Here is a 13,956-nt window from a genome sequence, read left to right on the forward strand (position 1 = left end):
ATAATTACTTAAATATGATAGTATTTTATTATTTCAAATTTATGAAATTGTTAGAGATGATATCATATTTTAAAAGATTAATTTGGTTTATAAACATAAAGAAATATTTATTAGCATATGATAATTATAGACGAACCACAAATTTTATAAAAATAGGCTTTGGCGATATTTTTTATTAAACAAAATAAAATATTTTATCATTTGTTTGAGCTGATTTTTGTTACATAAAAATTAGATAATGACATTAAATTTAATTACTTCAGGTCTCTTAATGTTTAATAATACTAATATCATTGTGCATGCAATTATTTGATTAGAGTTTCATTAATTTTTAGATTAAACTATGAAGATTGATATTGAAAATATCAATGATTCTTTTGTTATAATTTGGAAACTATTATTTCGATAATGTTTAATTTTTTTAATAAAAAAATGATGCAATAAAAACTAGACAATATTACTCTTGTATCTCCTTATATTATAAAATTTAGATTTACCTTAAAAAACACAAATGCAATTTTTGTATGCCAATGACTAAAACTTTATTATTTTAGAAATTTATCATAATTTTTTGTCGCACAAAAAAAAGTCTTAATTTAATATTAAATATTTTATCTCTGTATTTAATAGGGATATACAAGATATTGGTTAATTATTTTTACAATATACATAATATTTTTTATTTATCAACATTTTATTAAATCGTAGAGTAAGATATTAAACATACTACAAGTTAAAATTAAAAGTATGATTATGCACTAGTTTGTATTACTTGTATGCATTATATATAATACATCAGCGAATGGCAACATAATTTTTTTAGTATAAAGTTTTATTTGAACTACATTTACAAGTCTAAAAGAATCAGTAACCTGACTACGGAGCCATTGCAAAAAAATTCAACCTCCCAAGAAAGAATTCAGATAATTCTGCAAAATACCAGCAGATTCTTGAACTTTGCTCACCACGGTGATCAACCATCCATAACACGCTCGTCACAGATATCTTTGGCGATACAAGTATTTCGGGAACCGCCTGCTTCAAATTCATCTGTGTACATGTCTTCTCCAACATCGTCTCCGTTTTCAGACACTGAAACATCGTCCATCTCCTTATCAGGCATTTCAAGTTGTACGCACTCGGGAACTGAATCGTGTGGAGAGCTATTGTATTCCAAATCACGACTCCTGTTAGACGGCGAAAATACTTCCTTCCTCACAACGTTCAGAACTATACCGTTTTGAATTCTTTCCGGCTGTAAAAGATCGCCTTCGGTGACCATAATGCTTGAATTGATGGGGGCAGCTCGGTTACCATTGTCCCTCCTATCAAATTCTGAGCTGGGATTGTTTTGATCCTTGCCACTGATTTGGGTCGCAGACACTTTGTTGATTCTTGATTCAATCTCCAAACTCTGCACAAAATCGATAAATCTATCTGCGGAAGTTGTTCTCATCAAAGGACCACCAGACCTCGTCCAAGAATTCAGATCAGCCGTCTCAGAATCACTGTCGCTTCCTTCATGTGTGTATCTTTGTGCCCGCCAGTTTGTTGAAATCTTCCCGGTGGTGGAAGCACCAACTCCTTGATGAAGAGACAGATTGATCTCCGTAGCAAGGTCTTCGTCAAGGGATCCACTCGAATTTTCTCTGGCAATGACGTTCCAAGAAGGGATTCTCTTAGATGCGTTGAACCTAACGGTGGTGGCAAGACCTTGAGAAGCGGCGGCTGCTCTTTCGGCACTTCTTTTCAATCTACGGAAATGGTTCAGCACTGCTACACATTCATCGAGAGCAAGTTCGATCCCACAATTCGCTTTTATGGCAGAGAGCTTCTCCCAAGTGCAACGCTGGCCCTGGTACGCAGCCTTCTGAAGTTCGGTATAAGATGGGTTCTGAATTATCTTTGATAACTGAAAATCACAAAGAAAGAATCAGAAAAAGACTGTATTTATCTATCAATTCACTCATTTTGATACGAGTTGTCCACTTACAAAGAGGGGGTGTTTTCTTAGAATATAAAAAAGATTCAATCGTCATGTATACCTGAGCTAAAGTAGCAGGGATTACAATAGTTACATCGCCCTCCCAGTCCTGAGCAAACAGCTTTGCTAGTCCCCCAAGTGGAAAACCTAGCTCCAATATCTGGTTACACCTGTGTTTGACCTCCATCTCAGCTAGCTCAGCAAGCTGCATAGGTAAAACACTCGAGACTGGTTTATTCATCTTAAAAGATAATAAAAATAACAAAGATTTAGGACGCAAATTTGGCGAAATCCAGAAGGAAAAAAAACAGTAAAAAACTTCCGGACGGTGTAATTCTTTATCCATGATACATTATGGTTAAAATCACTCCATAAGAATTATCCACGACATTTAAATCACTCCACAATACATTCTAGCAGTTCTGAGTTATCTTGATTTCAAACATTAGACCATAAGCCGAGAAGAGAGTCCAAACCCAAAATACAATCCTCTAGACCGGAGAGCAAACTTACTAACTAGTTTTGTATTGTTAGTGGACTGATGTGAAACGTACCAATGACATTCAACCTTTGAGCGAATGCATTTTGTATGGAAAATATGTCTATTTTGGTTAGTGTAACACCATCAACAAGAACCTATGAAAGTTCCAAAAGAAAAGGACCAAAATTTAGAAAATATGAAGTTCTCTGTTTAAACACTGTCATTAATTCTATATCGAATTCTATAGTCTGAAAATGATGTTTCTAATAGTTTTTTCAAAATTTATATATTTTTCCCAGGAACAGAATGGTGAAAATATACAAGTTTTTATTCCAAAAAAAATAATAATGATGAAGCTAATTATCCAAGAGGGATATATTAACTGCAGCACAGGATAGAAAACTTCATGGAATTTTCAATGATCTAGTCAACGCAAAAACTTAGTAAAAAAACTCTATAAAAAAGTGAGATGTTGTCAGCATTAACCTAATATAGAGGGTAAGAGAACCTCTATTTGCTAAAGTACACTTCGAGATGTATGCTCAAAAACCGTATAATGGAAGAAAAATAATTCCTACAAATTATACCTTAGCAGCAAAGTTGCCTCCATAAGCTCGAACAATCTCCTTCAATCTCAGCAGAGGTGCAATATGAGGATTTGCTTGACTCACGATGAAATGATTCACATTGAAGAGTTCTTTCAACTGAATCATGGGCAGGTCTATCTCCAAGCTACCATCTCTCCAACGACGTGCAGAAGAAACGGAAGGATCTTGAGGTCCCAAATGAAATGGTGGATGGTAAGGCACAATTTCTCCAGCTCTATCCTTTGCCATCAGCTCTTGAGCTTCAAAAAGACCGGGGAATGCACAAGAAGCAGTCACAGCACTCCATATGACAACATGAGGTGAAGTCAAGTAGTTGAGGCATCTAGGAGGTTCATGCTTCCTCGCCGAGCAGACAGTGATCCCCAATATTCGACCTGTCATATCATAAGCTTCTTGGAAAGTAAGATTATTTGTAAGATGTCTGAGCATCATCTGCAGTTGTCTGATCTCATGAACTGCACCTCGGGTCATGACTCTCTTAAAAACAGTAAAAATTCCACCCATATGGTCGAAAAATTGGATAGAATGCCAAGAATCCTCGAAGAAACTTTGAAGCTCTGGCCATGACCTAGTGGCAACAACCGAACACATAATCGACCCTACACTAGACCCTGCAATTATCCGTGGCAAAAGCTTATGTTCCACCAATGTTTTCACCACTCCTACATGGAAAGCTCCCAAAGAAGCACCCCCACTCAAAAGCAAAGCTGTCCTACCGAAGGCATGCCTTGTTTCGTGCATAAAAGCAAGCTTCTCCTCTAACAGAATCTCCTCTGAATCAAAATCACAGACCATTCTCAATTGTGTTGTAACCTCATCTATATATTCCTTTATGAGTTTTGGCACCTGAAGCCTACCCTTATGGAGTTCAGGATTGCACATATTACCTAAATTTCTAACGAGGTCAGCTCTCATACAGAATATAATATCCCGAAAAGAACCCTCTTGCCGACGATGGCGAAGCTCTTGAAGTTTATTCCTTACAAGTTCTACATCATACAGATCCGCTTCATTCATTTTAAGAGTTTCCTTTTCTAACATTTTAGCAGCATGAGCCCATTCTTCATAGGTTAATGCAGCTCTCATCATATTCCTCCAAAATTTCCTCCTATATGCCATCTTTGCCCGTGTCTTAACATTAGTGTACCGCTTCAACAAGAAAGCAATCAATGTCACCATTACTAATATCCCTTGAGGATTTCGAGGATGAAACCATGAGATTAAAGGTGATAAGCAGTCCCTCAAACAACTCTTAAATTCGTTAAAGTAATACAGTAACATTCTAAAGACTTGATGCCTTAAATGTGATATAGACTTGCAGAATAAGATTCTAAATGCAATGGTTCTACCAATGAGAGTAGAAGGCCCGATGGAGAATGGATCAACACTAGCCTCATTACTTATATCCATGGCCTTGCCTACGGTTAAATCTTTCTCTATTAACAGCAACCAGAAATTATATACTTGACCAGAGAATGAAGATCGAGATAAATATTCCAGCTAATGATTTATTAAATGTAATGGAGAGGACGACAAATCAAAAGTCAAAAGGTTGGAATCGAGAAGCTAAAGTAGGAGAATCTAAACCTCCCCGCGTGAGCAAGAATCAGCTCTGAACTCACAAAATCGTGAGAAGAAGATCAGATATCCGTCTTCTCCGATGATCCTCGAAACAACGCAGGGTAAAAACCAGAAAACAAAAGTGCAAAATACCCGAAATTTAACCTCAAGATTCAATCTTGACAGTGCCCACTCGATCAAACTCCAAAAGCGTCTACAAATCAACCCCACAAAATCTATATAAATCCCACCGGATGTTAATTTTTCCAGAGCCTTATCTTTCTTCCGACTAACGAGAAGCAGACAGACATCATCATCTTTGAAGTGTGATCGAAGAAAACGTGGAAATTTGTATAAAGATAAGGATGCAAAATTTCAAATCGAAAGGGTATACTAAATTTGAGAAAGTCTGGAGTTTGGTTCAGATCGGATTACGATAAAGTTGTTGGCACGACACATCGGCTACGGAATTATATTTATATAAATATAATATATTTATATGTGTCGAAACCCATGATATTAAAATTAATAAATATGAATGTTTAAATAATTATTTAAAAATATATTTAATTAGTTTATAAATTTTTTATATTGAGATTATATTCAAATAAAAATAATAATTTTTTGTCAAATTGATTTATTTACGATTCAATTTGATACATGATCGAGTGAAACATTTTTAATAAAAAAAATTAAAAATATTAAAAAATAATATATTATTTGTCAATCAAAATTTTAAAAAATAAATAAATATTTTTCAAAGAAAAAAATCATTTATTAGATAAAAATTTTGATTAAAAATTTAATTATTTTTTGAATATTTTTTTAAAAAAAATTATACTAAAGTTATATCAAAAATTCATGATAATATTCTTTACTAAAAAATTAAAAAGCATAATATTATATAAAAATTTTATAATTTATTTGATATTTTAAAGAGTATAGAGAACGAATTATATAAAAAGAACACAAAATTGTAATCGAAATTAAATGAAATAATACGATAAGTACAAACATTTAAGAAAGTGTTATTTACATTTCATTCTTTAAAATACAATTTATTTTTATTTTTCATTCTAAAATACCTAATATGTCCTCCAAAGATTTTTTAAAATATTGATATAAATATACAATATCTTTTATATATTTTTTATTAAATATAAGAAAATATTAAAACTAATTCACAAAAACTCTTATGAGACCGTCTCATGAGTTAATTTGTGAGACGAATCTTCTACTCAACTCATAAAAAATATTGTTTTATCTCAAAATTATTATTTTCTACTCAAGATATGAACCAATCGACTCGTCTCATGAACATAGATCTGTGAGACCGTCTCATAAGATACTTACTCAAACTAATTTAGATAAATTTATTTTTTCTATCTTGAGTAATTTTTTATAAATATGTTGACAAAATAACTTAATTACACTATTAAAAAATTGTAAACACTTGTATAGTTCATAATTATTATTGATTTAAGTTTTTCGAATAAATTTTTCTGAAATAATAAATATTTTATTATTATATTTTAATGTAAATTATTACTTTAATTACATATATAAATATATTAATATTTTTTCAAAAATAATATATTTAAATAAATATATGAGAAATATTATTTTTTTAAAAATAAAGTAATATAAATATTAATAAATATATCATTAATTTATATTTATTTGGAATGAAGCTTTTTGGCGAGAACATGCTATATATAACAACTCTACATAAATGATTTGAAAAAAGCCGGGAATGGATAAGAATGTAAGATGGGATGACGATATACAATACTTTTGAAATTACGAAAATAACCCAATCAAATAATATACATTTTCTATTTTTATTTAATTTTGACATAATAGTTTTACACCGAATTAACTAAACTTCAAAAAAATAAATATCAACACAAAACCAATCGGTGCCGCAGAAGAAGTGCATAGTTGCAGTTAGTTTACATGCATCTCATACACCGACGACGGTCTGTATTTATCCTGAACGATCTCAAAAATTATCTGTTCTAACTCAACCCTAAAACTTAGTTCAATGGGCAGGGGCAGAGCTATATGCTCTTGTATCCGGGCTTTAACCCGGATGGCCCAAATTTTTAAAAAAAAAATTTGTGTAAATTTTGTATAATTTTGAAATAATATGATATTAGCCCGGATAGATCAATTTAAAATATTAAAAGATTTTAGAGTATAAAATTTTAGCCTGGACAAAGCCATATTTCTGACTCTGCCACCGTCGAGGATTGTCTAAGACCATATATACAACTCACAGGTATTTTATCCAACCGATATCGTGGGACAACTAATACACCCCTTACGCTCAAAAATGAACATCTGGAGCGTGAAATTTACAAATGATCCAATTATGGGCAGAACGATGGGTAGCCCAACACATAACGGTGGAACCTGAGCTCTGATACCATGTTAAGATTTGAACTTGAACCTAACTCAACCCCAAAAGCTAGCTCAATAGGGAAGATTGTTCAAAATCATATATACAATTGTTGGTATACGTAAGTAAACCATCAAAGACAAACTAAATTAATCGGGACTTGATTTCACTCGGAATAGAAAACACAAATCCTGCCAAATACACCAAGGAAGAGTATTAGGTAAAACTACAACTCGATCCTGCCTCCTAGAAAAGATGGGTACGTAACATCACAGAAGTCAGAAATTTTTAGCTGCAGTTTCTTGAATGATCATGCTAACTGAAACATGTGTGCGTGTTACTATACGAGTCCAGCTGTGCTAGAAGACGCGAGGGATATGCCGAGTTAGAAAAGACCATAGTTACTTTTGTTTTACATGTAACTTGGCCTGCATGCATGCATACACGCAATCGTGACAAAAGCTTCAATATTCTTTCCAGGGGATTACAATCCACGGCAATTTCGAAGGAAGGCCGGTTATAGTGGGGTATCTGATCAGCGCTGCAGATTGATAATATATTAAGACATTGTTTGGAGTGCATGATAAAGGATGATTGATTTTTAATCTTTCACTTATCATATGTTTAGTGTGTATGATTAAAATTGTGATAGGCTCGTTCAGACCTCACGCGGCCCGCATTGTATGCATTATTATCCTCTTGTTGATGGTTATATAATTCTTTGGAGAGAATGGATGATGTTTGATTAATTTAAATTTTCTTTTTATATCCTAAAGTTTAAAATAATTATAAATTCAACAAATTTAATAATATTTAAATATAATTTTTAATTTGACTAATAATATAAATAATTTAATTATTATTGATCATATTTTAATTATTATTATATTATTTTTAACCGTAATATTATAATTGTTTTTAACCATTATTTAATATTAAATTTTTATTAATATTTTAATTATCACAGTAAATGCATATTTATGTTATTATCAAATTTTAATTATTTTTTATAATATTAATCGATTTTTTAGTTGTTTACGGAAATATAAATTAATGAAAATTTAATAATTAATATAATATTTTAATTTTATTTATAATTTTTTAAATAAATTAATTCTAAATATTTTATTTATTTATTCAATCATTTTAACAATATATTACTAATTAATATATGATCAGGGTATTTTAGTAATCATAACATAATTAACAAAAATAATCAAGCAAGTTAAATTATGTCAAACATCACATTATTTATCATAATTGTCTTCGTTTGTAACCACACAAGAACGCTATTCCAAATGTTCCCAAAGGGGGGAAAGAAGGGATATCTTGTTCCACTAAGAAATATATCAACCGCAATATTTGACCACATTAAGTGCATGTGGAATGCAGCTTTCTCCGAAAACTCTACACATGTATGAGATCTGTAACATAGCAAAAAAAATGGAACATGAATATAACATATTCTTAAACATTGACTTCTTTGCGGAAATATGGTGGATATATCAAGTTTAGATCTTCGAATGAATCAACGGAAAACGACTTCCAAAGCTGCCACGCGAGAATTTCTCAATTCACCCGAAAATTCGTCGAGCATAGACAAATGATAAGGTCCAACAAGCGCAACTCAGTTCAATTGTATCTGTTTCCAATGTATTTCGAGTCTACGTTCTCTCTCTAAATGGTTAAGGAATCATTTTTGTGCTAAAATTTCAGGTAACTTAAAAAGGTGATATTTTCTGGTTTTTTACCTTGTATTCTTTAGCTTTATATTTGGCACTCATTTCTTCCCTTGTATCACAGCATATTTATGGCTTCACTTTCGTGTCCGTGGACCAGATTATTCTATGCTACATCTGGAGTATTTCTCTCATGTCATGTGGTCAAATATTAGCTCTTAGATCATCAACATATATGTCAATTTTCATAAAAATGTGAAGGACCTACATGATCTAGCGGTAAGAAATAAGGGCAAAAACACTCTCGATGTAGCATGAACTAAACCCTGTGAACTCGTGTCCTACTGAAGAAATGATTGTCCATATGGAATAGATATGATAAAAGCATGCAATTCGAAATAAGCCCGATAATGATTTTTGTGGAAACGGGCCTAAATAGCATGGTCTAACCCAACCCATAAGCAATTAAAGCTCAGTTTCTGTAAAATCTTTCATCAAACCCAATCTTCTGGGTTCAATATAATACAAGGCCCAAAATCAAAATTCGTTAATTTCTTCTAATAAAGAAAATAACAATGACACCTGGATATTGCATTCATTGTTTCTATCAATATTATTGTACGATGATTGTTTAACTCGAAAAATATTTGTGATAATAGTAAATTATGTGAAATTATAATCATAATCTATATAAGATTTTTTAAATGTAATTAATTGCTTAATTTTATGTTTATTTTAATGATAATTAATAGAAATAAGTGAGGGTCATAGTGCAATTTGAGAGAGGTAATTTTGAAAATAAGTTGTGGCAATTTTGAGAAAAAAATGTTAGTATAAAGGTAATTCGGGAAAAAAATAATGTCATCTCGGTAACAGATTTTTTATAGACAAAAACTTGTGTGAGACGGTCTCACGGGTCGTATTTTGTGAGACAGATATCTTATTTGGGTCATCCATGAAAAAATATTACTTTTTATGCTAAGAGTATTACTTTTTATCGTGAATATCGGTAGTGTTGATCCGTTTCTAAGATAAATATTCGTGAGAGCGTCTCACAAGAGATCTACTCTTTTTTATATAACCGCACAGATATATCGAGGTTGTCATTTTAAACATGCAACGTGTTTTCGTGTCCAATAATAGTTTCCAATAAATGAATATCAAATATCTTAGCACAATTTATTTCTTAATTGGAATAGTAGAATAGCATTAAGGAGACAAAAAATCGTGTACGAAGCTGAAGCTAGGTGTTGAGTGGGTTGGCCGCCAACCCAAGACCCATGTCACATGTATTTTAGCTCATGACCCGGGCCCACTATTAATCACTTTGGTATGTTTCCCCCTTCTCTTGCCGTCGGATTGTTTTTCCTATATTTTCATCCGTTGGATCACAATACCTCAAAACGACAACTATCAGAATATAAATGCTACGAGGGACCCACGATTCCGCGGTTCCAAGAAGCTGCCCTCTGGAGTATTTAAATTGAGGAAAACTATAATTTTTAATATTTTTAATTTAACCAACTATTATTTTTAGAGATTAAAACATTTTTAGTTTTGAATTTTTTTATCATGTATTATTTTAAATATATGTGTATTTAAGGGCGAACATTTATTAGAATTTATAGATTTTTTTAGATCCTAACATGTTTATTTATTTAAAACATTTGAATATTTTTAATACAAGAATATTATAAATTCACTCCCTCCGAAATTTAAGAATTCGTAATTATATACTTAATGGTTTTTTTTTAATCTACCTTCCCTTAAATTAACGACAAAAACTTGTGTGAGACGGTCTCACAGATCGTATTTTGTGAGACGGATCCTTTATTTGGGTCATCCATGAAAAAATATTATTTTTTATGCTAAAAATATTATTTTTTATTGTGAATATCTTGTGAGACCGTATCACAAGAGACCTACTCTATAAAAAATACATTTATCTAAATTAATTTGAGTAAATCTTATGTGAGACAATCTTATAGATCTATAGTAATGAGATGAGTCGACTATATCCATATCTTGAGTGAAAAATGATAATTTTGATATAAAACAATATTTTTTCATGAGTAGGTTGGGTACAAGATTTGTCTCATAAATTGACTCATGAGGCGATCTCATAAATTTTTCTTAGAAATAGTTTTATTATTTTTAATAAAAAAATATAAAAAAGACATTGTATATTTATATCAATATTTTAAAAAATCATTTGAAGTCATATTAGATATTTTATAGTAAAAAAGAAGAAGAAATATGAAGTGCTTTAAAAAAGTGAAATGTAAAAATTACACTCCTTTCAATTTTCGTATTTATCGTATTATTTCATTTAATTTGAGTAGGTCTTACAAGAGACCTACTCAAATTTTAATTCGAATCGAGGAAAAAATGAATGACAGTATGGTAAAACACTATAATATAGTAAAATAATGCTTAATTTTGTGTTGAAATGGAAAATGTGCAATTGGTAAAAAAAATAAAAAAAAAAAGTCATTTTCTTCCTACCAATCATTAAATTATCTGTGTGTAATAATAACAACAATAATAATTTAATATAATAATAATATCGTTAGGTTTTTCTAAATCTATCGTTATTCGTTGTTTTTCGATACACATTAATTAAATTCGAATCAATATAACAACCTGTAAATTATGAAGATCAGATAAATTTGACTTAACAAATCAAATATTGTACGGCATATTAGTTCGATAAAATATTAATAAAAAAATAATAACTCTTTGATTATTATTTAAATGAATATTATTCAAGTAGGTTTCTTTCTTAATTAACAAACAGTCGCACTATATAGCCTGTCGTGGGGACGTATTGTCGTGGTCAATCATGGAGCAGGTTCGGTCATTTTCATCTGGAAGGTCAATCATGGAGCAGGCTCGGTCATTTTCCAAGCCTGAGATTTCGATAGCCGACTTCACAGGCTCGGTCTTATTCCGCCCTATAAATTGCGTCGAACTATTACTCAGAGCGAGTCATTGATCTTTACGTGTACCCGCAAAACTCCTTGTAGTGTCTGATATCTTACCGAAGGGTACGTTTGGCAGGCTCGGTCTTTTCTCAAATCTCTGCTAACATTTTTCAAAGTTCGATCGATTGATTTTTCGAATTATATGATTTATGGATTTTCATTTGTTGTTGTAGACCTTTGATCGATAGATCTGAAGATTGTTTGTTTGAAATTAGTGGTTTCGATTCGAATTAGTTTAGTTGTCGCTGACCCTGAGTAAATTGTTCTCGGAATAGCGAAACTGTGCTCTGATCTGTAGGTTTTATGTATTTGGATGCGTGATTTTCTTCGTTGATTTGTATGAAGTTAAATTACAACATAGCAGTGAAAGATCCATAATTTATGTCGCTAGTGTTTTCGAATAACGTTAAATTCTTCAAAATTAATTCTGGAATTTGGTTTTGGACGTGAGGAAGAGATGGTTTAATTTTCTGCAGATTTTTTTCTCCATCTATCTGTTACACTTTTATCGCGCTCTGTTATCCGGGCCGTTCATTGCCCGTGCAGGTAGGTTGAAACAAACCCTCTGTTCGGGTCGCGAGAATTTGAAACGCGTTATTTTTGTTTGCTTAGATTTTACTTGTGCAAATTGGTTGCTACGTTTCTGTTTTTTGCTACGATGGTTAAGTTATTAATATTCTAGTTTTATCGAACTAAGTGTTAATTACCACTTTTACCATACTAAAATCATTAATAATTATGGGAAAAAAATTTTCTTAAACTTTCAGGAGATTTGGTTTTATCATCTCAACGATCATGGCTTTGGTATCTGGAAGAAGGTCATCACTCAATCCAAATGCACGGCCTTTCATCCCAGCCGCGGTGCGGCAAGTGGAGGATTTCTCACCAGAGTGGTGGAACCTCGTGAACACATCGACTTGGTTCCACGACTACTGGATCAGTCAACACCAAGGAGGAGAAGATTTCGCGGAGAATGATTGTTTCGTCGGGGACGATGTCATTGAATTGTTGCCTGATAACATTGACCTGGGTGTGGATGAAGATGTACTAAACATGGAAGCGCAGTTTGAGGAATTTCTCCAATTGGCCGAGTCTGGCCATGGGAACAAGGCGATCAAGGGAGTGTCTGAAAATGGTATGCTATTTCCCTTTTAATGGCTATAACCTTATAAAATCTTGTATAATCTTTATCATCACTTGATCTTTTCGTTTCCTTATTTGTCTGGCTTAAACAACTTCACACAAAGCATAGTTGCGGACTTATTGAAAAAATTTGTGGCATCGTCAAGTTTCTAAGAAGTCATACTTATTTTAGTAAATTTAATGACTAATCCTGCTGTTTCGAGTTGATTCAGGTTTGATCTCATTAAATGTTTAAATTTAAAACAATAGGTTAGGATGATATGTTAACACTCGTCATATATGCTGAAACGTCGTTTTTTTCAACCTTGAGTGCTTTGGGTTGTAGGTTTGTTTCCCCCCACCTTTTCTTTTCTTTTTTCACCAGTCTATGATAGAATTCGGGGATATACCTAGCTGAAGGCGAATGATTTTTACAAAAAGTAGTAGTTTTGCTTACGCCCGCCAAAATTTAGAACATCTATCTTATTGTATGTTAAATGGGTTGCTAGGTTTCATTTCAAATTCGGAGGCGCTTGTGAGGAGTATCGGCATGCCCAAAGAGAGAGACCTGAAGTCCCCGAGGGAGCCAATGAGGTTCTGGGAAAAAACAGCCAAGCATGTTAGCCCGAAACACAGCCCTCGATTCATTCAGCAGCCTCGCTGAAATGTGTAGGAGGTTGTAGTGTACCTTGACAGCTTGCTTAACAGAAGCCGTCTTTGTTTCATGTAACTTTCTGTATAAAAAGCAAGGTTGCAACTCTTTGTATTTAAGCCTTGTTAATATGTTCTGACGTCCCTTGTTTTAGTTTTTAACCAAACGAAGTCTTGAAATATGTACAAGAAGATGTTCGTAGTCTTGAAAAGAAAAGAATGGAAAAAGAGGCCAATTTAGTTAAGATGTTTCTTACTTTGTATTTTACTCTTTCTTACACGTTCCCTTAAAGCAGTCGACGGTAATGTCACAAGTAATTATTTCAGTACGGTTTGTTTCGCAAGGCTAAGCTAAAAAACCCGGTGTTAACATTAACCAGGCAAGCAAAATGTTTGGTTTTCATGCCCAATTAATGATCCAGATCCAGCGGATGAATTACAACTGATGGATCATAACCTTTCCTTGTTTTCAGTTTGAGAGTAGGT

The 13,956-nt window shown here is 32.4% G+C and overlaps 2 protein-coding genes across 3 annotated transcripts; one reads left to right on the forward strand and one right to left on the reverse strand.

Moving 5' to 3' along the window:
* Window positions 1–801: 801 nt before the first annotated feature.
* LOC142528807 (triacylglycerol lipase SDP1) lies at window positions 802–5,078 on the reverse strand. The gene is made up of 3 exons (XM_075633990.1): window positions 3,053–5,078; window positions 2,046–2,189; window positions 802–1,912 (listed from the first exon to the last, which is right to left on the reverse strand). Exons 1-3 carry the CDS (start codon window positions 4,481–4,483, stop codon window positions 974–976), a joined length of 2,514 nt encoding a protein of 837 aa, XP_075490105.1. The 5' UTR covers window positions 4,484–5,078; the 3' UTR covers window positions 802–973.
* Window positions 5,079–11,534: 6,456 nt separating this feature from the next.
* LOC142529492 (protein EARLY RESPONSIVE TO DEHYDRATION 15-like) lies at window positions 11,535–13,715 on the forward strand. 2 transcript variants are annotated; one of them, XM_075635047.1, is made up of 3 exons: window positions 11,535–11,760; window positions 12,465–12,832; window positions 13,329–13,715. In XM_075635047.1, exons 2-3 carry the CDS (start codon window positions 12,493–12,495, stop codon window positions 13,481–13,483), a joined length of 495 nt encoding a protein of 164 aa, XP_075491162.1. In that variant the 5' UTR covers window positions 11,535–11,760; window positions 12,465–12,492; the 3' UTR covers window positions 13,484–13,715. The 2 variants fall into 2 exon arrangements, with proteins under 2 accessions (XP_075491162.1, XP_075491163.1); XM_075635048.1 differs by having other exon boundaries at window positions 11,633–11,778.
* Window positions 13,716–13,956: the final 241 nt, after the last annotated feature.

The sequence above is a fragment of the Primulina tabacum genome, chromosome 16, assembly GCF_025594145.1.
Source record: "Primulina tabacum isolate GXHZ01 chromosome 16, ASM2559414v2, whole genome shotgun sequence".
Lineage (NCBI taxonomy): Eukaryota > Viridiplantae > Streptophyta > Magnoliopsida > Lamiales > Gesneriaceae > Primulina > Primulina tabacum.

What these genes read in the sequence shown, in the direction of transcription:
- LOC142528807 (XM_075633990.1), bottom strand. Translation starts at nt 4,483, where the DNA reads ATGGATATAAGTAATGAGGCTAGTGTTGATCCATTCTCCATCGGGCCT. An exon ending in GAGGCAACTTTGCTGCTAAG is followed by an intron (nt 2,190 to 3,052) that starts GTATAATTTGTA and finishes TTACCTATGCAG; the next exon opens with CTTGCTGAGCTAGCTGAGAT. An exon ending in TCCCTGCTACTTTAGCTCAG is followed by an intron (nt 1,913 to 2,045) that starts GTATACATGACG and finishes TGTGATTTTCAG; the next exon opens with TTATCAAAGATAATTCAGAA.
- LOC142529492 (XM_075635047.1), top strand. Translation starts at nt 12,493, where the DNA reads ATGGCTTTGGTATCTGGAAGAAGGTCATCACTCAATCCAAATGCACGG. An exon ending in CAAGGGAGTGTCTGAAAATG is followed by an intron (nt 12,833 to 13,328) that starts GTATGCTATTTC and finishes ATGGGTTGCTAG; the next exon opens with GTTTCATTTCAAATTCGGAG.